This window comes from Dermacentor silvarum, chromosome 10 (genome assembly GCF_013339745.2).
Source record: "Dermacentor silvarum isolate Dsil-2018 chromosome 10, BIME_Dsil_1.4, whole genome shotgun sequence".
NCBI lineage: Eukaryota > Metazoa > Arthropoda > Arachnida > Ixodida > Ixodidae > Dermacentor > Dermacentor silvarum.
Genome location: NC_051163.1, coordinates 88,110,574 through 88,137,164, shown reverse-complemented (window position 1 = coordinate 88,137,164; position 26,591 = coordinate 88,110,574). Strand labels below are relative to the sequence as shown.

General features: G+C 47.1%; 1 protein-coding gene across 1 annotated transcript in view; it reads left to right on the top strand.

Annotated features, from left to right (window-relative positions):
• Nucleotides 1-4,202: 4,202 nt before the first annotated feature.
• Nucleotides 4,203-26,591, top strand: part of LOC119431684 (uncharacterized) — a 36,891-nt gene continuing 14,502 nt past the window's right edge. Inside the window, exons 1-2 of the mRNA XM_049657562.1 lie at nt 4,203-4,533; nt 13,682-13,832. Coding sequence (XP_049513519.1) covers nt 4,449-4,533; nt 13,682-13,832 — 236 coding nt within the window. The 5' untranslated portion in view covers nt 4,203-4,448. The remainder of the gene's footprint in view (nt 4,534-13,681; nt 13,833-26,591) is intronic.

The window sequence follows — 26,591 nt, the reverse complement described above, 5'->3', positions numbered from 1 at the left end:
GCACCAGTCATCCACTTCAGGTTAGCCGCCCACCATCGCGCACTACCACTTTTGCTGCCTCATTCTTTTTTCGAGCAGCTAAAGACTGGAACGGCCTGCCCCGGGTCATCGTCACCATTGCTTCATCATCTACTTTTCAAGACTATATTAGTGATCACCTACAATACTAAAACAATTTTCACTGCTTATTTGTAAATATAAATAAAATCCCAACCCTTATATAATGCCCCCCAAAAAGGGGCCTTTAAGGAATAAAACTGAACTAAAACTGAACTGAATGTGCCATTAAGTAGCATGTCAGCTATAACAGAGCAAAGCATCACAATTATGTTTGCCTGTTGACAATCGGCACCATGTTCCACTCATTTCTGTCTTTCGCAATCCTTCTATTTTGCGCTGTTATGAAAATAGGCATCAGGCATTTAAGTATACAAGAGAGCTTCATATTTAGATAACTACCGAGTGACGGGAACGGTTCGGCAGCGTCGACGGGAAGGGACGTGCTTCCATGCGCTCCGTCAATATTTCATATTTTGGCGCGGGAAGCTCTTTATGGCACCGAAATCCTGAACTTTATTGGATCCGTGAAGTGCTCTGGCATCGGGGAGACGACTTTCATCCATGAGTGACTGATTTCTCCTTTTCGCCGGATTTAAAAGCACCAAATCGGGTGAAGCCTTGTTAGGCCGGGCGAGTGGCTGTCTAAGCGGAAGTAGGGCCTAAAGGTGGTGGCAGCTTAGCCACCATATGGCGGCGGTACAGCAGCCATCAAGACCTCATCAGGGACCACGAATTCCCCTAATGAGTGAAGTATTGGGCGCAGCCTTCAACCAAATGGATTACCACGATATTTGATCTCGGCATGCAGCTGAAGGAGACAACGCAATCGCGACAAGGGCCAGAACGGCCACGCGTGCCCGGAGGATGGCTGGCAAGAGTTACTGTCCCGACGACATAAGAAAAAACAGGGGCCGCCAAAAAAATAGAAAAAAGCGGCTGAACGCGACCCCACTACCAATACGTCGAGCAGTGCATCGCCGCAGAAGAGACAGATGAAGACTACGACTGCTCCCACCACTGCCGAGGGACCATATAAAAGTTGTGATGAGACTGTTCAAATGTCTAGCTGTGAAAGGATTAATCGAACTTTCTATGGCTGTGATAGATGACTGCCAACGCCAATTCGACGGAGTGAGTTAGTGAAATAACTTTATTTCGGTGCAGAGAAGGCGCAATGGCCACCACTCGCCACCCGACTAGTTCCACGCAGGGACTCCCAAGCCGAGCTTAACGGCCCGATCACGTGCACTCTGGACGGCCAGTGTTCGGTCGTTGCATTCGGGGCTGCCCAAGAGTGCAGCCAACCTATCCTGAAGGCGGAGCCGATGGCTTTACACTCCCACAACACATGGTTTAATGTTGCCGTTAGTCGACAGGCAGGGCAGTCCGCACTGGGATACCTTTCAGGGTATACAGCATGAAGAACGGCAAGATTAGGATACGCACGGGCTTGTGAAAGTCGAAGGGTCACCGCCCGCGCCATGCATAAGGCCGGGTGCGGGAGGGGGAATACCCGTCTTGACAGATAGTAGCACCATGGTGATCTTATTGAACGTGAGCAAGGGTTCCCCGCAGGACAGGGGACTGCGGAGGCAGCGCGGTCAGTGATTCCTCGCACGGCCTTGTGCGCCCTCGTTAGGGTTAGAGTGAGAGCCCTCAATCAACGCCAAGTGAGCGGGAAACCAAGTGAGAGAGTGGTGAGAGATACTTTCGACTCTTTTCAGAATGCGGAGGGGCCTGAGGGAAAACCATCCCGGGCTGGTAGGCCTTAATGGCCGCCCTGGAACAACTATATATTGCCTCTCTGCGACCATCTAGCCCAGCGAACGCGATTGCATCCTGTTCGGCTACCAGGGGCTTCGAAGTGCTTACCGTAGCGCAGCAAGTGATCCTAGAATTAGAGACGATAATCATATGCCGCGACATTGATGAAGCTTTTCTCAATGTGGTTGTTACGGATATGCTCGAGTAGAGCTGTACCCCTGGCCCGACATCTGCCGGAGTTATGTGCGGGGTGCATATTGCGGGGAATGGGCGCGATGTGCAATTGAGACTTCATATCGCTGGGAATCCGCACGGCGTCGGGGAACTGGTTGACAGGGCTCACCTCATCGAGTATCTTGAGGCCAGCAATTCGGCGGAACCTTTTTTCTAGTGCGCATCCGTCCCGGCTCCAACATCATCTTGATTTCGATACCACACGAGCACGAGGCCGAACAGGTGAGGAGATCACCTACCTTTACATTCAGGGCTGATCGCATCCATTTAACGTGTATGTGGCGGGCCCAGAGGATTCCATCTGTGGTATTATGCACGAGATCACACTCAACACCATGGCGGCGGAACTCGTGGCCAGCCTCTGGGCACATACCCAGGGTCTAGTGATCGAGCAAGTGAGAATGCTTGGCTTGTCGAAGACGGCCATTGTTACCTTCACGAGCGGCGTTCTGCCCAGGTACGTTTACTTCATGCGGGCGAAATCCCTGTGCTACCCCTACAAGACAACGAACCAAGTGTGCAAGGTTCGCCACCAAACCTGATATTGTGCGTGCGTGTGCCCACCACCAAGCGTTACAGTATGGTACGCGTGTGGAACGCCAGACACGACCCAAGAACAGGAATGTGCCCCAAGTATGCGGCGTGTGGCGGAAGCCACGTTACCGGGGACGGTGTAAAAAACAACTGAAACCGGTTCCCTCCAAGAAGGCAACACCTAGCAGGTAGATATCAGCCGAAGAGACAACATCGGCCGCACTGGTTCAGCTCTGAAAGGGATGAAATCTCGAGCAACGTCAAGTAGAGGAGCCATTCCATAACCCGAACGACCAAACAGCAGAAGCAGGGTTCTGAACAGAAACAGACCCCTAAAGAGAAGAGGGCAGCCGTCCGCCATGCTACAAGTTAGGTGAGCTGGATTGGCGTTATCGGGTACCCTGCTCTTATAGCAGCTAATGCAGAATACCAGAGAATTGTTAATGAACACAGGCAATTTGCCAAAGAAAATAAACAACTTATATAGAAGCATCTAGCGAGTCTCAAAATGTAATCGCGTCCTTAAAAGCTAGTCCTAACGCCCTAGGGACGTTCAAAAGTTGTGTCGGCCCTAACTACACGCCAGCGGCAACTCCCTCATCATCAGAGACGGAGGAAAAAGGGCATGAAGTATGGAATTATGCACCAGCCTAATCAACAATTTGAGCTCCAGCAACTGTAGAGGCATATGCAACAGATGGTTGCATGTTATGTCACGTTATTTCTGCATACCCTAGTGCACATAAACCCTGTGCAGCGCGCAGAGTTTCACATGCCCAAGGGTCTTCATCTGTTATACAGCCTAACCAATTTTTGAGAATAGATTGGCTTGCTTTCTGTGTCACCGTGTACTGCGTTATTGTGGTACAATAATGCGTGTAACTATAGTCCGATGTATTTCTGTAATAAAATAATATTAATCAAGAACTCTACGTTAAACGATGGCTTGGGGCAGACCTATTATATATACACTCTAAAAATTCCCATCACACTTTTTGTGGATGTGATGTCATGAACTGACAAATCCATTTAGGTGTTTAGGTCAGTACACCTAAACATACAAGCAAAAAAGTGAAGTTATCAAAAGGCAGGGTAGTTAAAAATGCATCTAGTATTTGGATATCACATACTACAGTGTCTTAGATATCGCAAAATTTCTGTTCGAAACAGCGACGCTGTGGAAAAGTTGCAGCCTTATGTGCAGCAATACGCTTAGAGGCATTCTTATCTACCAGCACTGCACTAAAGTGCTGTATTTTTTAGATTGTAGCAAAGACGTATGCAATTTTTATCCGCAACTTGAGGGCCTTCATCGTTCGATAAAGAACGGTGACGAACGTTGAGGCCACTGAACTGCATTAATAGCACATATTTCTTTTTGCCGGAACTTGATGATAAAGCAAAAATTTTGAGCAGAGTGTAAGTGGCATAGTGTTATGCGCCTGATTCTCAGTGCCTCTGCATTATCTCTTAAGTCTCGGCGGTTTCTTATCAAACAAAGCAAACGGCAATGCTGCATTCAGCTCGGGCGTAGATAGCGTGACCAATATATCTCGAGCAGTAAGGCTGACACAGGTTTGCGGTGCCATTTTTACCCAGCCCATGCGTAAAACCGGCGTAAGCGCATAGGCTTAGTCGAGTAAAGGACTCTTGGTATTGTTTTGAGCCACATTGTAATTTAGGGGTGTGCACGTAAGTGAGCGCGAATGCGCCTGGCAGGGTGGCCAAAAACTTCAAAAATTAAAAGCTTGAAAAAGTAGGCATCGCCTCAAGTTACACGGAATCCAATCTGTGCTTGGAATCTGTGCTCCATCGAGAATCTGAAGCTTTGGAGCGGGCAACTAAAAAGGAGCGGAATGAAGGTTGGAAGTGCGGGAGTCTCTCATGCAAGGAGCTTTGCAGTCGGCGTCCTGCTGTTGGCTACTGTCGTAATGGGAGGAGGTAAGCATAAAGCATCTCCTTGCCCATTTTGCCCTAGAAGTACGCATATACCAGATGCTTTCAGTAATTTCGAGGGGGAGGAGGAGGAACAAACTTTTATTGAAACAAGCAGTTTAGTTAAACAATCGTTACATATAATGGTAAACATAAGAAGCATGAGCACAATTTTTTCGCAGTCGTCTTGATTTACTCAAGGTATATTAAAGGAGCATGCTCTGAAACACCCAGTGAGGCTGTATCAGTGACCGTATCTTTTATGTGGTTTCGTGTTATGATGAAATCTGCGAAATCTGAAAAGAATGACGTCCCTGCGCACTAGCATATTTATTGATTTATTTATTTACTTACTAAGGCTATATTGAGGGCTATTTGACCGTGAGCTTCATTCATATCACAAAATTGAACGCAGTTGTCTACAAATAAGCGAACTCTTATCGTTGATGAATAACTGTGACCACATTATCAACATAAATCAGCAATAAAAGTGGCCCAAGTATGCTAGCCTGGGACACCCCTACTGAAACCAGGTGCCTGATTTTTTGTCTATTATTTCAACCAAACTTATTTAACAGCACAAACAATAACAAAAAAGGGACGACGATAGAGACAGAGTGAAAAAAGCGCTGACTTCCAACTGTTAATTCTACTGATGATGCTAGGCATCTGTAAACAAACGAAATGTCAGCAGGAAAGGAAAAGCAAGGAAATAAGGAAAGAAACAACAGTCAGCATGAATGGCATAAGGTGATATCAACAGGGACCCAATCACCTACAATCTAAAAACCATAGTTCTTCCTTGGTCAGTGTCAGTCATTGCACGCTTACAGACCTCTCCCCCGCACGAGCAATCGTAACCGCCTCGATTATCTCTCTGACGCAGCCACCTTAAAGAACTCCAGGTGCTTCAAATTTCCGGAGCCCCCCACTACGGCGTGCCTCATAATCAGATCGTGGTTTTGGCACGTAAAACCCCATAATTTAATTTTATCATCTTTGGATCGAGACACAATCCCGTTTTTTTTAAGAAAGTCATTCATGGCTTGGTATGACGGCGCGTAGTCTTATCACCACATTTACGGCAGTGTAAGCCAAGCTGGCCCCGATTGCCGTCACTTACATTCTTGCCGTGCTCTCTTAGTCTGGTGTTTATGCATCTGCCAGTCTGTCCACATCATTTGCGTCCGCAAGCCAACTGCACGCGATATACCACACCTTCTTCACAAGAAACAAAATGATCGCGGTGTTGAATATTGCGCGATTTCTTCTCTTGGATATTGCATGGCTTTATTTTCTTGCAAATGACAGAAAGATTTAGCGGAGCTGACAACACAGCATCATCGCCTACGCGTTTTCGAATATTCTTTAGGTTGGGGGAAGTTTGGGGGATGTACGGAATAACGACTATTATCTTGCGCGCATCCGAACCGGCCACATCTTCTCAGATTGCCGAACTGCTCTCATTTTTTGCTACAAGCCCTCGGTTACGGAAACCACGAGGGGTTCCAGCGTATCCCGCGTCAGAGACCAGCTGTCTATATATTGAAGTGCTAGGCTTTTTTGGAGCACATGTTCACAAGACTTTGTTAGGTCAATAATAAAGCAGTACTTAACAATGCTACGCTTCACGAGCTTGGGAATGAGCAGATACAGCCAGCAATGAAGCTTTTTTTTTTTGCTCTCGGTTCATAACCCCAACATACGTGATCATTAAAAAGCTTAAAGGGATATGGACACAAAAGTTGGCGGGTGGTTTTTGCGACAGAACAAGAGTTTAACTGTTGAACATGACGAATACAACAGGCTGCTTTGAAAAAAAGACAAAACGAGAAACATCTTTTATTTTGCGATTTTCTGTTGCACCTTGCCTCCAAGCGGCCGCCCGCAGAAGCTGAAATTTGACGTCATAACACCCACCCGCGCCCAATCTCGACAACAGCTGTCGCAGTGTTTCCAGGGCTGTCGGTCCCTTGCAGCGTTTGTTTAACCTCTTTAAGCGATCATCGCACGTGGTACGTCTGAAGCACTATCCCCGTCGGTGCTCCACGCAGGTGGTGTGTCTTATAAATGAGGCTTCCGGCGTTCGTCGCGGCGGAATGAAATGCCCAGACATTGCTGTTCTAACAGCATCGTCAGTGGTTACACGCCATCGCACACGTTCCCCAGAGACGAGAAGGTGCGTAAACTTTGGATACCTGCCTATTAGGGAGCTTTAGCTTGTCCGGTAATCGGGTAAACGCGGGCGTTGGGGCGTTCGGGCGGAACCGTAAACGTGAGCGGCCTGTATGGTGCTACCACCTGGTGGCGCAGAGCTCAAACAGACAAAAACATCTTATATTGCCGTAACGAAGTGTGTTCTACTTCGTTGCTGGTGTAAATCTTCGGCAGCAACACGATTACGCCACTGCCGAAAATTTACACCAGGAAATGAGCAAAAATTCTTGCATTAGTGTCTGGTGCAGAGCGAAATCTTCGCGCTACGATTCGGGAAAACCTGACAGGCACTTCCACGGCCGCCTGCTCTTCTTCGTCGGTTGACGCGGAAGGCTCGTAACCGTAAGCGATAATATTTCTTGCCAAGTTGGAATGGTCCTCGTCTTCAGATGTGTACTCATCGCTGGTCGATGCACCAGAACTTGAATCCATGCTCGCCATGGCGGCGTCGGCGCGCTTCGAATGACCGCGGCCGGCCGGCTGGCTATCGGATGAGGGCGTCGTGACGTCATGCCTTCCAACTCCCGCAGGTCGGGCGGCGATGCGCGCGCACACAAAAACGCCAAAAATAAAGCCGTCGGCTCAAAAATGACCTGACTACTTCTTTTCGGTGTAATCACACACTGAGGATTCATTTTAAGCATTTTCGTAAAATTTTCAGATTTTGTGTCCGTATCCCTTTAAGTCGTAGCTCGAAAGACCTAATGGAATTCTTCGAAGGCAGTTCATGTGTCAAAATTAAGGGGTTTAAGTTGTGCTTGAAAAGATCGAGCACGTTTCCAACCGATTGCAGAAAATCCGCACTAGCGTTATCAAAAATGATTAGAAAGTCATCCACAAATAAAAAAATTTTTCATTACACTAGTTCCATAAAGACATGTGTTGATCTTCTTGTCGTGCGTAGCTAAAAACAGGTCGCTGATGACAGGGGCTATACATGACCCAATGCAAATTCCGCGTTTTTGCAGGTAAATATCCGTGTCCCAAGTGGCAAAAGTAGATTTCAGATACACCTCAAGCAATTCCGAAAAAAAAAACACTGAGGGACACTCCACAACTGTTTTGAAATGAAACAGCGCCTAACCTGTTATGGCCTGTTCAACACACGATATTAGTGCATCTTGCGGTAAAGAGTAAAACAGGTCTTTTATATCTGCAGAAAAGGCAGGCACAGTTCCATTCTTATGCTGCCGCAAGTATTCAACAACCTGCGTGGAATTCTTAAGTAGGAATGGGTCTACAATTCTGAGCATTGTCAGCTTATCTTGCAGAAAAAGCGCTAAACATTTCTGCTTGTTCCCTACTCTGAAATTATAACACGAAGGGGGCAGCCGTCCTTACGAGTCTTTGCAGAAACAAACATATCTAAACAAGGTTTTTATATTTCCTGGATTTGCTTGACAAGTAAAAGGATTCCTAACCATTTGCGTAGTTTCATTGGTACTGCCTTGGCTTTTTTAGGGCGCACTTGGTCCACCATATTGAAATTGCTGTTGGTACACTCTAAACACGGTAACCTATACAGTAACTTTTGGGCTTGAGTAATTAACTTATGAAATAACAGTTACAAGTGCTTTATTTTCGTGTTTTCGCTATTTTTGTGGGGTATAAAGGTTACAACACCCAAAATACAAGCAATCTAAAGGTTACCATCACAAATTGTGCAAGGTAACCTTTGTGCATTAACCTATGAGCAACGTGGTAACCCATATTTCTACAAGCCAGGAGCTGCGCTCATGGAGCGGACGTTTGTTGCTTGAAGTGAGGGGGTATAGTTATTTTAGTGGCAGCGCGGGTGTGGTTGGCTGAAAAACCGATTCTAATATACCACAAGCGCTGAAAATCTATCGCGTTGGCTTGGTACTGTCGTTTTGGGTTGCAATCATAAGCAGACTTACACATGATTAGAGGTCTGATTTCTCTTGTGTCAAAGGAAGTTGTGACATGCAATGCAATTATAGCATTTTGCGGCTCAATTTGCTAAAGCACATGAATATTCGGTCCCTGATTGATTTGTAAACTGAAGTCATGTGCTATTGCGAGCCTCTTCTCACTGTGGCACCAGATTATTCGCGAATCGAAATTCTTTCAAATCACACGTAATTTCGCGGCGTGCGGTGATATAGCTTTCGTGTCCCCTACCCCATAAATAGGGGAGATGCGCGAAAAACGGTCGCAGTTATTGTAAACATGCAGACGGAGAAGGACCGCATAAGAGAGGGCAGCAGCGGTCGTAACTACAGCCCCTTAAACTCGATTCGTAACCGGATCCACGCGTTGCCGAGTGCACAAGTGGACACGCTGTTTTTGACATTGCGCCTGCACTTGCAATATATCAATTGAGGTAGGGAGTGGAAAACAAGTTAAGATGAGAACAGCGGGTATAGGCAAGGAACGAGTTACAGTATAGAGAGCTTCTCAAAATATCAGACGACGACCGCTCCTTATGTGCTACAGGCGCTTGCGCAGACAATCGCCGGCGCTTACCCTCGCGTAAAAAATAGAAAGGGTCACCTATGGAAAGGGTGAAAACATGGGTGAATGTTACACCACGGCTGCGAGAGTGAATATTCATGGCTGCTTGGCGCTTCGCCGTGTTGCAAACCGGGAAGTCTGGAAGGCGCCTGCAGAGCGCCATTACAGTTCGAATCGTCCAAACCGCTCGCGTGAGCCGCGCTGTTTTGTGGCGGCGTTTTTTATTTGCATTGTTCGCGATTTGTAAGTCTTTGGGTTTGTGTGTGCACCGCGAAATAGGCAGTGCAGCTAAGCAGCAGGGACATGTGTGGTTTTTGCGCGGCAGCTGCAACGAACATTTTTGCGACTGTCGGCGCTATGTCGTTGTTTGTTCGCCGGACGACTCCGCAGCAAGCGCAATTCGTGGTGACTATTGCAACCATGGTCCCGCTGCTCAGGCCGAATAAGGGACTTAGGTAAGTGGCCTTGGTTCCGGATACGCATTAACGGCATGAGAGGTCTTCGTTAGTTTAATGCCTGTCAAGTTGGGTCTTTTCGCTGCTTTTATTTGGGGGCTTTTCTAACCTAGGTGAGGTTTATTCGGTTTATCCTTGTTCATGACTGACCTAGCCCGCGACACTTTGTATTTGATATATCTGCTTATCAGTGGTACCTCTTTTAGCTAAGTACTGCTGCAGCTGCCTAGTGTCGTCAGGTGCAATCTCTGAGCAGTACGGTGATAATCCACCGCCAATTATATATCGCCTTCTCACATGCGTGGGCGCGCGGTGGTGATGTGCATGCTTTTGTAAGTTCACGAATGCGCACACTTCCAATGCATGACTGCGGTATTAGTGTTTGAAACCTGAATTCTAGAACTCTGTGTGTGATTTCTGTGATGGTGCATTGGTTTCCGCGCCGTAAGCTTTTGACGCTACGCTTCGGGCACAAGTGAAAATATTTAATGTGTGGTGCTACAGCACCACGCTTTATGCAACACGTAAACAAACCTGCACGACGGAGGCTTCAGTGCAGCATAGATGGCTTGCAGGTAACGTGAATATCGTTCACGAGGGTTGCGCGGGATTAGTCTGATTTCTCTTGTGTCGAAGGAAGTTGTGACATGTAATGCAATTATAGCATTTTGTGGCTAAATACGCTAAAGCACATGACTATTCGGTCCTTGAGTGATTTGTAAAACGTGGTGACAGAATAGCGTGACAGAATTTCACGTTTACACTGTGCGCCTTTTCACTGCTTGTGTATTGATTTCTGTCCCCGCAAGCTGACGGAGCCTTACTCCGGGCTCGAGTAAAAATATTTGTGTAGCTACAGAACCTGTGCTTTAGGTCCTGATGACATGAGGGATATCAGAAGAAAGTTGGATTCTGTGGTTAATATTAATGACCAGTTTTGCTTCATTTTATTTGCTTTTCTCCAACTTTGCATCGAAGTCGAGCTTCGGTTAAAAAGCAACATTGGTGGCGGAGAGAAAACTGAAAGCAGTGTCGAAAGCGTTTTTATGCAAAGAACAACGTGAATGCACATTCGTCGACATTGTCAAGCACTTACAAGGCTAATCAAGGCTCGCACTCATCAACGCGGTTTGTGGAATGATTATGTACTATCGCCATTGAAAGAAACGCGAACACCGGAGCACGTGGCCGTCCAGTCATCACCATTCACAGGCGCGCATGTCCGGTTTGATTGCGCTCTGCGATGATGCGCCCCCTATACTGCGATATTTTTCTTTCTCTTATTACAGTTTGCGCTAGCACCATTACTGCGCCGTCACCTTTTCTCGTTTTCAAATAAAAGAAAAGTAGAATAGAAACAGATATCGCAGTATAGGGAGCGCATCATCGCAAGGCGCAATCAAACCGGACATGCGCGCCTGTCAATGATGATGACTGGACGACGCGCACTATACGAGTACCTTCAGTTTTGCTTCGGCCACGCGCTCCGCTGTTCACGTTTCTTTCCATCGCGATAGCACCCATCTATCTCTTACAGTGGCATCAAGTGCTTTCTAACAATTTTAAATTCATTTTCAATGAAGTCTGAGTAATATACGAATGCTCAAAATTCACGTTGTGTTTTCTATGAATCTCACTTCATTGTGGTGAGAATTTTCGCCATGCTTTGTAGATCAGTGCTTCCTCATGGCTGTAATGTGACTTTCCACAGATTACACTACCTAATGACCTGGAAATCGACGCACCTCATGTATATTCGTCCACCGAACACACTTTTGTTTATGCTGGAAGTGCTGAACAAGTCATCTGTGTCTCAAATGAAAATATAGAACAGGCCCTCATCTTCTGCCAGCTGGCATACATCAAACACCTTGAGTACCCGCCTGCATTCTCACCAGTGCTTGATCTGCTGCATAAGATTGCCATGCCGGCCACAACAGTGCCTCGCGGACTGCTCACAAACCGTTTGAAGAATCTTCTCATGCACTTGAAAAAGAAGAATCTGTGCTAAGCTCACGAAACCAATGCAGTGAATGTTGCCAATCTTAATAATAGTTAGTTTCAAGTTGATCTCATTATGCCTTCATCAGGTGATACGAGGTATGAAATTTTACTATAGCATTTATGGTGCAGCCATATGTTGATATACTCTAGGCGATTTGTGCTGTATTTCCTGAAGTGATACACGGGAACCTGCGGGTGCGTGGCTCTGACATAATGCAGTTTGGCCCAAATATTTTACAGCGATGGCCCTCTTCCTTTGATTTTGAATTTGACTGCAGGCTATGGGGGGGGGGGGGGGGTATGACATTTGTGTTGTCTGTGCCTGTAACCCCATTTTTGCGCTGTGAGCTTGGGGCCAGTTTAATATCCCTTAAGAAGTGTGACAGAATATAGTCACAATATTGCGCTTCCTTTTATACCAGTTGTAGGTTTACTGCGTTTCTCATACAACAGTTAAGCTGTCTTGACACCTCGTTTTTCATCATTGTGCCTTTTTTATTCCCATAATTTTGTACCACGATAACAATGCCTATATTTTCTTTACATTGTAAGGAGTAATCCGTTGTGGACAAGTTTTTGTCGAATTGAGGTGTCATGGGAGCTTTTGCTTTATCGAACTGCATGTTCATCCTGGTTTCTCGTTTGACCCTGCCAACACAAGTATACGATGAGCTAAGATTGCACAGTGTTTCATATAGCCATATACACCGCACTTACTGTTATATATACTTTCTGTGGTACCTGTTCACTGTATATGAAACTATTCTAGGATTATAGCACCTTGAACATATATGTGCATTACTTTTATACCGTAGGCTTTTTTTTGGTACAGCCAAGACTCGGGAAGTCGCAGTATACTGTGTGTACCTGTGTCTATCCCCAGTGATATTGAAGTCTATGAGCATCTTTGAATACTACATTGACATTTTGGTTCGTCTTGTTTGTGTACTCTTTTCTTGGTTGGATAACATTCGTACGGGTGAAATCGCAGTCCAGAAGGGTCCTGTTTTGTGACCTTGCTTGAGCAAACACCAAGCAGATTTCATAATAAAGGACGTTTTACCTGAACCAATGCACCGTACAAAGGTTACACATGTTGGAGAAAGTAACCTATGTCTTTCTGAAGGCTGTATACCTTTGCAAAGGTTACATTCCTAAAAAATGCGTGTAACCTATATAAACAAAAAGTAACCTTTGCAATTGTAACCATTACAAAGGTTACAAATGCAAAGCTTACATGGATGTAAGTTTTAAGTTGCACAAAAATGTAAAAATGTACACCTTTGTAAAGGTTACTGTGTTTAGAGTGTACCTTCGGCTGCTTTCCCTCGGAACACGTGATGTGGAAAAATGGCAAAACCACCGTCTTTACCGGCCGAAAAGAACACAAAGGCGGTTATTGCGGAAAAAGTCGATACATTGCTTCTGTGCTAATCGGAGTCGCGCTGACGTACTAGTGAGATGGGTTCTGCCGGCCTTTTTCATGAACATTGTATTTGCACGTTGTATCATGAGCGCTGCAATTCTCTCGCGTGTCCTCGCCAATAAACGTCATCACTGGAAAGGCCAGACTATGTGCAGTAGGATATTATGCCATAGACTCAAATATGACTATTGAATATATGAAATATGACTATTGAATATGAATATATGCACAGTGTGGGCTGGAAGGAAGCTGTATTTATTAACGCGTTATTTTGTTTATGCGAAAATTTTGTTTCGGCATAGCACAGCATAAACAGAGAAACAAGCGAAGACAAAGGCGTTGTAATGTGGCAACAATCCGAGCATCCTGCGGGACATGGATATGTAAAGCGCCGGGCTCATAATTTTGCCAGCTAAACGCACTACAGGACGCGCTGTGCCCTATTGTAATGTTTTAGCAGGTAAGACGACGTTGAGGTCGTTCTCGCAAACTCTTAACATGCACTAACGGTTCGATTGCTTAAATAGGGTAGTGTCGTGTTTGTCGATACTAAATAGCTCTTTTTTGCTCTATTCAGCCTATTTCATTGATGATGTGGATGAAGAGGTGGAATGCGACAAACAAGCTGCTATCACCTGTTACTGGAGCATTGCCGACCGGTTTGGGAGGAGCCCGTTTGTTTCTATTCCAGACGAGCCAGATGACTACCTGACGTCTTTCTGTCAAATGTACGTCGTTTCCACGCCACGGTGCCACCCCTGAAGTTGTCGGTGGGGCTACGGTACTTTCGCGTGCACTGACTAGTCCTCAATTTGTATTGCATCAATGACAGTACAGTCATGGCCGCTACATAAAAAAAAGGTGTGGCGTGCTGCGTGTTGGCGAAGCGGCGTCTCGGGCCTAGCTGTCCTCGCGCCCGCTCTGGCGCCACTACTCTGGTACAGCCGTTCACGGAGACGCGCTTCTACAGCAGCGCTTGTACGCGCGACAGTGACTCTAATCAAGCCGTAAGTAACGGGTTTTATAGTTGCACATTACAGGTTGAATATTGAAGTCGTTATTAGAAGTGCATATGTGAAAAGTCTGCCCTAGGAGTGCCAATATTTCGTAGAGTGGGCCTCAACGCTCCCCATGAAGGCCTCCCCATGAAGGCTCGACTCACCCGAAATGAAAAGAAGTGCTCTATTGCGAATAATCGGTAGCGGATTTAAGTGTTTCTTCAAGACGAAGCAGTGAGTGATGCAGGCACTGAGGAGGGTGGCCAAAGGGCCCTGACGCATTTTCTCCTGAAATATAACTTTTCATTTATCTCTCTGTTCTCTGCGATCTGACAAGTGCGGCAGGTAGGGCAGGTTGGAAAAGATGCATGACTTGAAATCGGTACCACGTAAAGAAGCGGTGGCAAAATAAGATACGTAGAAATGACAAGCGCTTGTTCTGTGTGCGTTTCTTCCTTCTGCCTCCGTCTTTTTTTTTAGGCGCTGCTCACCTTACATCTTGCCCGTGTTTCTGATATTTCTTTTTTGCATGTACTGCGGATAACCACAGTACATCCAAAATAACCGCAGTTAGCTGTAGTCGGAAGCTAAAGCTTTCTATAGTCAGTCTCAGTAAAATGTAATGAACATATCAGCCACCTGTCACTTGGCTCCCACTTGCTTCCTTTCCCTGATGGCCCTTGGCGAGAAATATTCTTCAGCCACGCTTCCCGACGCTGTAGATCGCAAAGCAATTAGTGGTACTTCACAGTGGAGTCTCTTCTCGCGTTCGAGTCGCACAGCGGTACACAAGAGCTTCTCGCCATCACACCGCTAGAAAAAACCGTCTGCCACACAATTGCACACCAAAGAACCGCACTCAAGCACAGGTAACATGAGGCAAGCTGCTCACACACACGATCACACAAAAGAGCACACGAGAATGCGCACGAAAAAGCACACCAACACGCATAAATCCTGCGGAAACCACATTGTAGCACGAACCGGCGTCTGCATTGCGTACCGGAGCAGTGGCGTCCTCACCAAAAACAGCGGCTGCAACTGTCAACTCAGCCGAGACGCGCTCGCCCATTGACGACGACGCGACGCAGCAGGCCGCACCTCTTTTTTTTTATGTAGCGGCCGTGGTACAGTTCTAATGACGATATACCTCATTTGCAAGAAACCAGAATGAAACACCCTCGAGAACTGAAAGACTGTTTATCTACGTATTACGCATCGAAATTTCTTTCCTAAGTGTCTGGCCAACGGGAAGCTTTCAGCTGTATTGATAATGTTAAACTGAAAGCAGGCATGTTAAAAGCTGCGCGGTGTTGCAGAAATAACCACAATAAATGGCACATGCATTTACTTTGCTCCGAGGAGCACATGGCAGTCAAACAAATTAAACGCACGAGTACCTGAAAGGAAAAAAAAAATGTTTAAATAAGAACACTGTGTTTTCAAGCAAGAATTTCGTGTATATAAACGTGCAAGGAAGACATTACCGAAAACCAACATAGTTTGTGTGCGTTTACTTAACATTTAATTTACGGAAATAATTAGATATGTCTGCCGAAAGTTCCTAACAGTACGTAAGGAAGTTACTAACACGGTCTCAAATGTCAATGCAGAAAGAGAGAACGTCTACGTTATGTGTCGCCTAAGTGTTAACGGAACTGACAACCGATATTCATGGAGCAAGTTTATAATGGTGCAACACAAATCTCCCCGCCGTAGTGTCTACACCTGTAGCGGTTGCTTCCAAAAGTTCGTGGATATTTTGTAATCAGAATTTTTCGATCTGAGCAGCCTCTAAAAAAATAGGAGCCCCTCCTCCAGCAACACTGAGAAGTGATAGCGATGCCGATAGCCCTGCTCGAAAATTGTGAAAGCAGCCCATCGTCCTGCTTTCGCTTGAGGGAGTGCAACTGTGGTTAACCACCTATTTTAGCACCTTTCCAACCACTTTTAAAGGTAAATAGCCTGGTGCAATAAGTTTGCACTGTTGTAGAGACCTTTCTTATACTTGTACCACGTTTTTTTCCCAAGTACACGTCTACGTCATGGCTGGCTGGCCTCCGTCGTGGTTATTTAGTCGATAGACGAGCCAAACCATGTCATCGAAAACAAAGGCGAAGGCAGCGCCACTCTTCTACGCACTACAAACGAAGGCTTATTGTAAGTTAGGAACGAAGGCCTAACATTGTAAGTTAGGGGATAAAAGTTTTAATAGATTGTTACTGCATTTCAACATTAAGGCCAGGAACATCGTACACTAGTAGAAGGTCACGTGGTAGACCTCATAAGTACGTTCATGTTTTTGCCGTGTGGGGATCCAAAGGTCATTTCTCGCGACTTTTGGTGAAAAATTAAGTGTATAAATCCACGTTTTATGAGAAAAACAGGGCCCGTTCTAGCCAATATGGTAGACGATCTTTCCATCAGAGGGAGAAAGAGGGAATTACTTTATTGAGTCCTGAGGAACCCCTCCCCACCCACTCTTGGTTTAGTGGTCGGCAGGGGTCGCGGGCAGCGCTCCCGTTGGGACGTTAAGCCCGTGAGCCTCCGCCCTTTCGCGAGCCCTCTGAACAGCCCGGAGCTGGGCCTGGTAGTCGTCGCTTCGCAGGGCGTCCTCCCAGTCTTCTTTTTTAGTGAACGCAGTGCCGCTTAACAGGGAGCATTGCTAGAGCATGTGCGCTATCGAGCAGTACAATTCGCCACAGTTCGGACATTGCGGCTCTACCTCTGGTGAATAAAGGCTCAGTCTGCCTCGCGAGGGGAACGACCCTGTCTGAAGCATTCTGAGTATCGATGACTCTTGTCTATTGAGTTTAGCGTGGGGGAACGGGAAGGTCCTCCTCGGCAGCTGATAGTGCGTTTTTTTTAATTAAATGTATTTAAGGAGAGGTTGGTGCCTATATGTGGCGCCGGCTACTCCTCTTCTCTTGCATGATAGTTGTCCTCAGAATGTTGTCAAAACTCATATAACTCACAAAACTCACAAAACACATGTACGAACGTTCACGTAGAAAATCCTAACTGAAATATAAATAAATGTTCGCACTACAAAAGAGTTCACATAACATAAATACTCACAAAACTGAAGTGTTCACACACAACACATGAGTTCACAAAGCATAAATGTTCTCAAAACCAAGTTCACAAAGATGATGTTGGGCACTTGCGAATTAGGTCCCTCTTGAATGCCGTGCTCTAATTACAACAGTCTTGTGCGCAGACACAAATGCCACATGAACACGAAGACACAGTAAACATGTAATCAAGAGTGCCTGCTAATAATAACAATACCAGCAATAACTAATATCCGACTCAGTATTCTTGTGATATTTTTGATTCCTGCAAAAATTGTACCAAGGCGCGCGCGGCGATGTTTTGTTGTTTTTCTGTAGGCCATGGACCCAAAATTTTTCCTATGGATAGTGGTCGTCTGTCCAAGCCACGTAGTTTTTCTGAAAGCTTCTTACGGGAAGCGTCATGTTTTTTACAGCGTAGAAGAAGGTGTTCTATGTCTTCTTCAGCCTCTCCACATGAGCATGTAGCACTATTAGTTTTTCTTATCCTATACAGGAAGCTTTTAGTATAGGCAGTGCCTACACGAAGCCTATGTACTGTTGTTTCAACCGATCGGTTAATTTTAAACGGAATATTGAATTCTATTCCGGGATCAATATTAAATAATCGAGAGTTGTGCGCATCATTTATGAACCAAGTTTCCTTGGACAATTTACCGCATAGTTTGTTCAATAAACAACGCGCGTCACTCATTGTTAGAGGAACTAGTGATAATTCATTCTTTTGATGAGCCTCACGAGCCATTTGATCAGCCGTTACATTTCCTATGATTTCACAGTGACTTGGAATCCACTGGAAAGCTATGTCATGTTGCAGATCTTTCGCTGTGGCATATGTCTTCTGTATTTCATATGCCAATGTGCTGTTTCTTTTTCCTAAGCTGATTTCATTTAGGCTCAGCAATGAGGGTTGCGAATCACTCAGAATTGCCCAGCGAAGAGGTCCTGAATGCTGACATATGTAACGTAAAGCAGAAAGTATTGCGTAAAGTTCTGCCGTTGTGGACGTTGTAAATTGGCAAAGCTTATAAGATTTTTTCTCTTGGTATGTAGGTATATAAAACGCTGATGTAGAGCTTTGTTTCCAGCATGATCCATCGGTATATACGTGAATGCGATCTACGTAGTTAGTGTAAAGATGTGATAAAGTAAATTGCTTTATCGCAACTACGGGCATATCACATTTACGACCTACTCCAGGAATTGAAGTGGCTATTTCTGGAATTGTAAGTCGCCATGGGGGATGAGTTGCGCATGCAGGCCAGTATTCGTAAGCAGGTAGTAAGTTTTTGCACCGCCGTATTTCATCATGTATGCGTGCACCGGTTCTACCTTGAAGGTTTTGGAATAATGGATGATTAGCGTGTTGTGTTGCTAAACGAAAAAAGTGACGACAAGTTTCCGTAAATCTTAGTGCATGAAAAGTTGGTTGGCGGGACTCAGCAATTACCAAAGCACTGGCAGATGCACGGGGAACACCAAGACATATGCGAAGGCTTCTGGCCATTAATCTTTGAATTGTTTCCTCTAGTTTACGGGATATTCCATGTAGTACAGGAGCAGAGTATGCTATTCTTTGTCTAATGATCGCCGAGTGAATGCGTAATAAAGAAGAGGTTGAACTACCCCATCTCACTCCAACAAATCGACGAAGAATGTTGATTAGGGAGTTGACTTTCTCCTCTAATGCTTTTATTTGGGGAGCCCATGATAACCGTCTGTCTATAATAATACCTAAGAACTTGTGTTGTCGCACAAGACTCTCAGCGCAAACGCTGAGAGTCTAGCACAAGTTGGAATCTCTTGAGGCACTTCCTTGTAAAAGGAAGTACAGCAGTTTTCTCAAGTGAAATAATCATACCTCTACTTTTCAAAAAATCATTAATCACTGTTAGGCCAGCTTGTAACGTTTGCTGAACGGCTTGAGTACTCGTGTCAGAAGTCCATATGCACAAGTCGTCTGCATATAGTGAATAATTCAAGGCAGCAGGCAAGATATGGGGTAATTCAGCCATAACACAGTTAAATAAAAATGGACTGAGTACACTACCTTGTGGAACGCCTTGATTCACTTTATGCTCTGTGCTTTTGCCATCAGCAGTTTCAATATAGATTTTCCTGTCTCTTAAGAATTCCGCAATCCATCTCAGTGTTCGGCCAACTATGCCCAACTGAATTAACCCATGCAGTACGTGAGTGTGGCTGGCTGTGTCAAATGCACGCTTTATGTCTAGAAACACTGCAATGGTGACTCTTCCACAGCTCCTCTCGTGATCTACGTATGTAACAAGATCTAAAATTGCATCCATCGTACACCGGCGCCTGCGGAAGCCCGCCATATTTTCGGGCAGTGCGTTGGTGCATTCTGTCCACCATTGAAGCCTAGCATCAATCATCTTTTCCATAAGTTTACAAACGCAACTTGTCAGGCTTACAGGGCGGAAAGAATCTAACGATAAAGGAGTTTTACCCGGTTTTAGTATCGGAACTACTCGCGCAATTTTCCAAGAAGGAGGAAGACATTCCGATATCCATGCATCATTCAGTAATTTTAATAAAGTATTTGTGGCTACAGGACCCAACTTTTTCAGGGCAGCATATGAGACTCCGTCAGGTCCAGCTGCTGTCCTCTGGCGACACGATACAAGTGCGTTCTTTAATTCTTCTAGTGAAAACGGTTGATCTAGGTCATGATGATCGCTTCTAATAGAAAAATTGATCGTTGCTTTGACTTCTTCGACAGAATTACTGTATTCAGATGTGTTTACTGCTGCACTTGGGCGAGTAATAAGCTGACAAAACTCATTTGCTATAGTTGTTTCCGGTACTTTCTGGACTAAAGCTAGTGCTCTGAATGGCTGTTGGTGCGTTACTGGTCCACTTAAAGAGCGCAGAACATTCCATAATTTTGATTCAGGTGTAAAGGGAGTGAGTGAAGTGCAGAATTCCTGCCAGCGCTTTGTACCTAGTCACTCTAGCTGCCGACCCATTCGATCATACACCTTTTGGCATTCTCGGTAATCTTCAAGAAGGCCTGTGCGTCGATATTTTCTCTCAGCTCTGCGTCGTATAGCTCTGAGCCTCTCGTATTCAGCGTCTACACCAGCGTAGCCATCAGGAATCTTAACAAATTTTGAACAAAGATTTAATTTGTCTGTTATAAGCGATAATAGACTGTCAGTATCACTGACAGCATCAGCTTGACTTGTAATGTGATATCGAAATGCCTGCCAATTTGTTATTTTTGCAGAGCGCCGATAAGTCAAAAATCGTAGTCTAGGATGCTGTATTAGGATAGGAAAGTGATCACTGCCCCTTGTTTCAATGTCTGTTCTCCATGTTGCTCCACATGCAATATCGTTTGAGCAGAGCGTTAGATCGAGGCAGCTGGAGTAATTAAAACCCCGTAGGAAGGTCACTGAGCCGTCATTCAACAAACACAGACCACTCTTCTGAATTGCCTTTTCTAGCTCATTTCCACGACGGTCGCAGTAAGCGCTTCCCCACATGACATGGTGTGCATTGAAATCTCCGCAAAATATTACATTTTTTGTGTATTTCTGAAAGAGGCCCGTTAATGTGGAAAATGAAATATTTGTAGAAGGCTGTAGATAAACGCTGACAATAGTGATATTTACTCGGCCAAACCGAACTTCGCATGCTACGTATTCTGGGATGTCTGACGCTGTAGCACTTAATAGCGCTGACGGCAGGTCTCTTCGAACACAGATCATCGCTCTGCTCAATCCTGAAGATCGAGAGGATGTATAAACAACGTAGTTAGCTAGCCGAAAAGCGTTGTCTACACCGGCCTCTGTAATACATAACACTGGAAAGGAGAACTGAGCCACCAGTTTTCTAAAATCCGCACACTTAGAGCGAAGACTATTCGCATTCCACTGGAATAAGGCGACATTTTGATAACAATTATTCATGCCTCGTCTGCGCAGTGGCTGACGTAGCGTTTTGTAATATCACTTGTTCCATCGACAGTACGGCCTTAACCTCCGGTAGGTTATTTGCCTGTGGAATTGCGACAAGTATGGCTTTTAAAGCAGAAAACAACATTGGAATGACAAGTTCAGCAATAGACGCTGAGGGGGTTCCCTGTTTCGTTACACTTACTGGTTGCGGTGTGCTGGTATTCTGTCGTATGTTAGTCACGGGGTTGTTCTTTTGACGAGGTCCTTCCTGAGGTTCTTGCCGAGCTTGCTGTTGGCTTGGTGATGTCCCAAAACTTTGTCCTCGGTTTTGTGGTCCCCTTGCGACTTTCGCGTATGTCATAGAGGCGTCCTGATGCTTAGGCATTTGTGGCCGAGGTGGTTGCGCTGGCTTCATCGTATTCTTGTTTGGTTCCGGTGCACCGCGCTGTTGGGTGCGACCATAGATGATGTCGTGTTGATGTTGAAGAGCTGCTGCCTTATTCTGCGGGCATCCCGAAAATGATGCAGTGTGGGGTCCGTTGCAGTTCGCACACTTAGGCTGTCTTATGGATTTGCAGTCTTTGTGATCGTGGTCTTCTGCACATATTTTGCAGCGCCTTGTTCCTCGGCAGTTTTTCGCTAAGTGACCAAATCTCTGGCAGTTATAGCAGCGCCTGGCTGGCCCCAGATATTCCTCGACTGGATGACTAGTGAAGCCAAGATACACTCGCTCTGGAATTGGTCGGTCATTGCGGAATTGCAGAATCACACTTCTCACTGGGCGCGATTCCACAGTGCCATCTTCTTGGCGTATATAACGGGTCTGGCGTCTAGCTGATGTCACTCCTGCCTCTCTTAAATATTCTGTTAATTGTTCTTCTGTGTATTGTAGCGGGACATGTCTGATTTTGCCAACATTTCGTATGTATGACTCCGGAATAAATGGCTTCACTAGTAAGCCAGCTACTTGCACACATGATAACAAACTCTTGGCTGATGCGAGAGAACTCACAGTCACTGAGAAGCTTCCGTCTTGGTTCACTCGGAAAGAGCTTACTTTCTCCTTTGCTAGCGTAACGATTTCTGAGGCGACAACATTTGGGTTTACTCTCCAGAACGTTTTCGTTTCTTCAATTGGTTGAAATACCACAGGAATACCCTCGAACCTTCTCTTCTTATATGTCACAAGAGTGAAGGGATCTGCCTCCTCATCACATTCAATCTCAATATCTTCTTCTTCTTCGTCGCGAAGGGAGTACGTCGATGTTTTCTCATTCATGTACTCGTTCTGATCTTCGACTCTCACCTTTTTCGCACTGCTTGCTTCGTCCGACATGCTCTCAGCTTTCCTCGTCGCATCCAAGACGAGTGTCGGGGGTCGAATGTAGGAGACCCTGGCGGCTCCAGGCTGGCTCACAGGCTCGTCGGCTCCGAAGCCATGCTGCGGTAATGGCGGCCCTTGCCACGCTTGCACATCTCCGTTGCTGCCCTCCGCCACGGTGGCAGTCGAACGTTAGCGCTTGGTGTCGTCGCGCCGCTCACCGGTATCAGTGATCGCAGCTGATGTTGTCCTCGAAGCCGTAAGAAGTTGACACGGCTGGCTAATACTGATTTGCAGGAGCACACAAGGCAAAGCGGCGTTCTCCTATCACTTCGTCTTCTTCACTTCGTTGTTATGAAGGTGAGCCCCAGGTCTCGGTGCTACCCTCCCTCCCCGCCACTTCGCTCGCCCTGATCGCCGCGGTGCGTGAGTCCTCGCGCGCGGTCGTGCGCCAGCTCGTTGGCGTTGGGAAAGTTAGTGTGCACGTCGGCCCCCATGTGGGCCGGGAACCATTTCACGATGTGATGACCCCGCGGCTCTCTCGTTTCCGAGGACGGCCACCACTTCCCGTGGTGTCCAGGTCGAGGCGAATGGGCCGATAACGAATCTATACACCAAAGGTTGTTTAGGGTCCCCCATTGCGATGGCTATTGCCACCTGTTCGGCCACTTCGGACGTTACCCCCTTGACCGATGCCGCGTTAATGATCGTCGCATCCCAGTGTATCGACGCGGCCGCGTACCGGTCGCTGCGCCTGTACTGGGCCGCGTCTATAAATGCCGCCAGTCTCGGGCAGTTGGCGGTCGATTTCAGCAGTGTTCGGGCCCTCGCCTTTCGGCGCCCCTCGTTGAATTGCGGGTGGATGTTTCTCGGAAGCCGTTCTACCTTGAAAGTGCCCCTGACCGCCGCGCTGAGCACGACCTTGCGTGCGTTGTACTTTGCCTTTTATGCCTGCTTCTTCTAGGATGCGTCTACCGGCCCTGGTGGTCGACAGCCGCACGACCTGTTCTGTGCTTCGATGATTTCTGCTGGCGAGTTGTGGACCCCTAACTGATCAAGCCGCTCTGTGCTTGTAGTAATCGGAAGACCTAGCACCCTTTTGATGCTCTTACGCATCAGTGTCTTATCTCGGCCGCGTCTCTTTTGGTCCATTTTAGCGCAGAGGCTACGTAATTTACGTGACTCATGAGGAATGCGTGGTAAAGTCTGAAGGGATTGCTCTCGCTGAGCCCTCCCCTATGGTTGGTCACCCTGAGGATCAGCCGGAGCATGTTCTCCGTTTTCGACCTGATTTTCATGACCGCTTGCGTGTTATACCGCCTTTAGCCTCATTTAGCTGCCCCAGGATTCTTATAGTATCAACTGTGGGGATCGGCTGGTCATCGCTCGTGTGTAATTTGACAGGGATTTGATCGATCGGCGTCGAATTCCTCATCCTTTGTTTCGAGGGCCAATTTACTTGTTGACAGGCGGAGCCCCGTTTCCTTCAGGTACTCTTCCGTTGTGTCCAGCGCCTCTTGGAAAGCCAGCTCAATTTCTGCGTCGGACCGTCCTGTGCACCACACCACAATGTCGTCGGCGTACAGGGCGTGATTGACATTGGTCACTCTCGTCAGCCGGCCGAGAGCCCTTTCATTGCCAGATTGAATATTAGTGGGGAGAGCACCACCCCTTGTGAGGTGCCCTTCGCGCCCAGGGTGTACCAATCGGACGTGGCATGTCCTATTTTGATCATGCCTTCCTGTCTCTGACGAAGGAGCCTATGTAAGAGTGGAATTTCCGGCCGAGCCCCATCACTGATATTGTTTTCTTTAGAAAGCTGTGTTTGACCGTGTCGAACGCTTTCGTTACGTACAGGGTCAGTATGTCCCTGGTGTCTCTGGTCATGCCGTCGATTATAGCCGTCGGAGCCAGCTCCGACGGTCTCGTTTTCCAAGAGCCAGCTGCTCTACGGTTCATTAAACCTTCAAGACTACTTCTCGAGGCTCGTGACAATATGCTTATTGAGTAGTAACATTACGTCTTCTGTGGAGAGGCCCGGTCTGAAGCCCACCATGTTGTGTGGAAACAGGCCCTCTCTCTCTATGTACAGCGATACTCGGTTATGTATGGCATGTTCCGCCGTCTTGCCAACGCACGAGGTTAGCGATATCGACCGCACGTTCTCCGCCGCAAGTGGTTTACCGGAATTCGGTATTAGTATGACCGAGGCCTCCTTCCATACCTCGGGTAGTCGTCGCGTTTCCCACGCTCTGTTGATTTCTGCGGTGAGCTTCTCGACCGACTTTCCGTCTAGGTTTCTCAACAGTTTGCTCGAGACTCTGTCCGGGCCCGTCGCCGAGCGTCCATTGAGGCCTTGTAAGGCATTCCAAATTTCCGATTCCGTGAAGGGCCGCGTCGAGTTCTTAGACCTCTGCGCCGGCGTATTGTGGAAAGTCGCCGTCGCCCGACGGGCGCAGTGGCAGATATGTCTCCGCCAGCTCCTTCAGGAGCTCGCTCTCTGTTTTGCTCAGCTCCTTTTGCTTGTGTAAAATCCTATCGATTACCAATCTCTGATCGCCTTTAGGTTGCTTGTCGTGTAACAGTTTCTTTAGGAGGTTCCATTTGCCTCCGGCTATCATTTGTCCGTCCACTGTCGCGCACAACCCGTTCCACCGTTGCTTGGAAAGATCCATCGAGTGCGCTTCGATTTCCCTGTTTGGTGCCGCTACTTTCTTTCGCAGTCTGCGATTTAGTCTTTGCGTTTTCCACCTGGCCGTTATGAAATTATTTGCTTCTAATAGGTGTGCCAATCTCGCGTCCATCCTTTCCACGTTCAGTTTGGTTTGGACGACCCTCGTCGCCATGCTAACGTCCTCTTTGAGCCTACTAAAGAGGCTGTCTAGGTCCGCGTATTCGCTTGTCTTCCTTCCTTATTTTGCGGAAGGCGTCCCCGTCTGTGACCCCAAATTCTCTCGGTGGTGCCACCCTGATTGGGATCGTCACCGCCAGTATGTAGTGGTTGCTGTCGAGGTTCTCGTGTAGGTTGCGCCACTCGGCCCCTCGCACGTTTTTGACGAAGGTCCGGTCTGGCGTCTTGTCCCGCGCCACCGACGTGCCTAGTTGAGTCGGATCGCGAGGGTCTGTCACCAGCTCTAGCGAGCACTTAGTGACTGCCTCCAATAGCCGCTCTCCCTTGGGCATTGGCCTTGCGTAACCCCAGGCTTCGTGGCGCGCGTTAAAATCTCCCGCCACTATTAGCGGGGCCCCCCTAGCCATTTAGGTCGTGTTCGTTATTATCGATGCAAATGACTGTCTGTGGCCAGAGGGCGGGCTGTAGACGTTCACTACGAATACGCTGTTTTTCAGCCAACCGCACGGTATGATTTCGATCGCGGTTGCCTCCGCTTTCACGTTGCCTAATTTCAAATCTCGTTCCCGGAAAGAGCATTTGTTCGCGACGAGGGTCGCCACTCCACGCTTACCCTGTTCGAATTTCGACGAGGCGACGAGGTGGATAGTCGGGCAGGGTCGTCTCGCTAACCAAAGTATCTGGTAAGATTATTACGTGCGGTTTGTCCGCTTGTGAGGCAACGAACTGCAGCAGCAGAGCCTTGCGCTTTTTGAAGCTAGCACAATTCCACGGCCACACGACCAGCTCTCTAGTTGAGTTGTTCGCCATGATTGACACCTTGGATTTGTTTAGCACCTGCAGGCGCCATGGTTGCTTCGATACTGGTCACTTCCCGCTAGTGGCTGGACCATTAGCTGCAAAGAGCTAATCGACTGCTGAATTCCCAATAGGATGCTACTAGACTCAGGTTCCGCCAGGTTTCCCTCCTCCGTCAGGGGAGGGGCCCTGCGTTTGACCAAGCGAATCGACTGCTCCCCTTGCGGTGTCGGTGTACTTTGCGGCACCTGCTGCGGCTGTTGTTCAACTAGCTGGGGAGTGCAACCTTGTTTCCCAAACGATTCGAAATCCGCCCTCATTTGCCGAATCTCCGCCTTGAGGCGCGCGCTTTCTTCCGCTAGCTGAGCTAATCTAAAGTCTTCCTTGCAACGCAGGCAATGCTACCTGCGTTACCTTTGATTGTGGTTTCGGCTGCGGCTTTCTCTTGGCCCGGTGCGTCCCGGTCAGCCCCTCTTGAATGCGCACTTGGGAGCGGGAGCGCCCCCTGGAGTGGAGCATGCT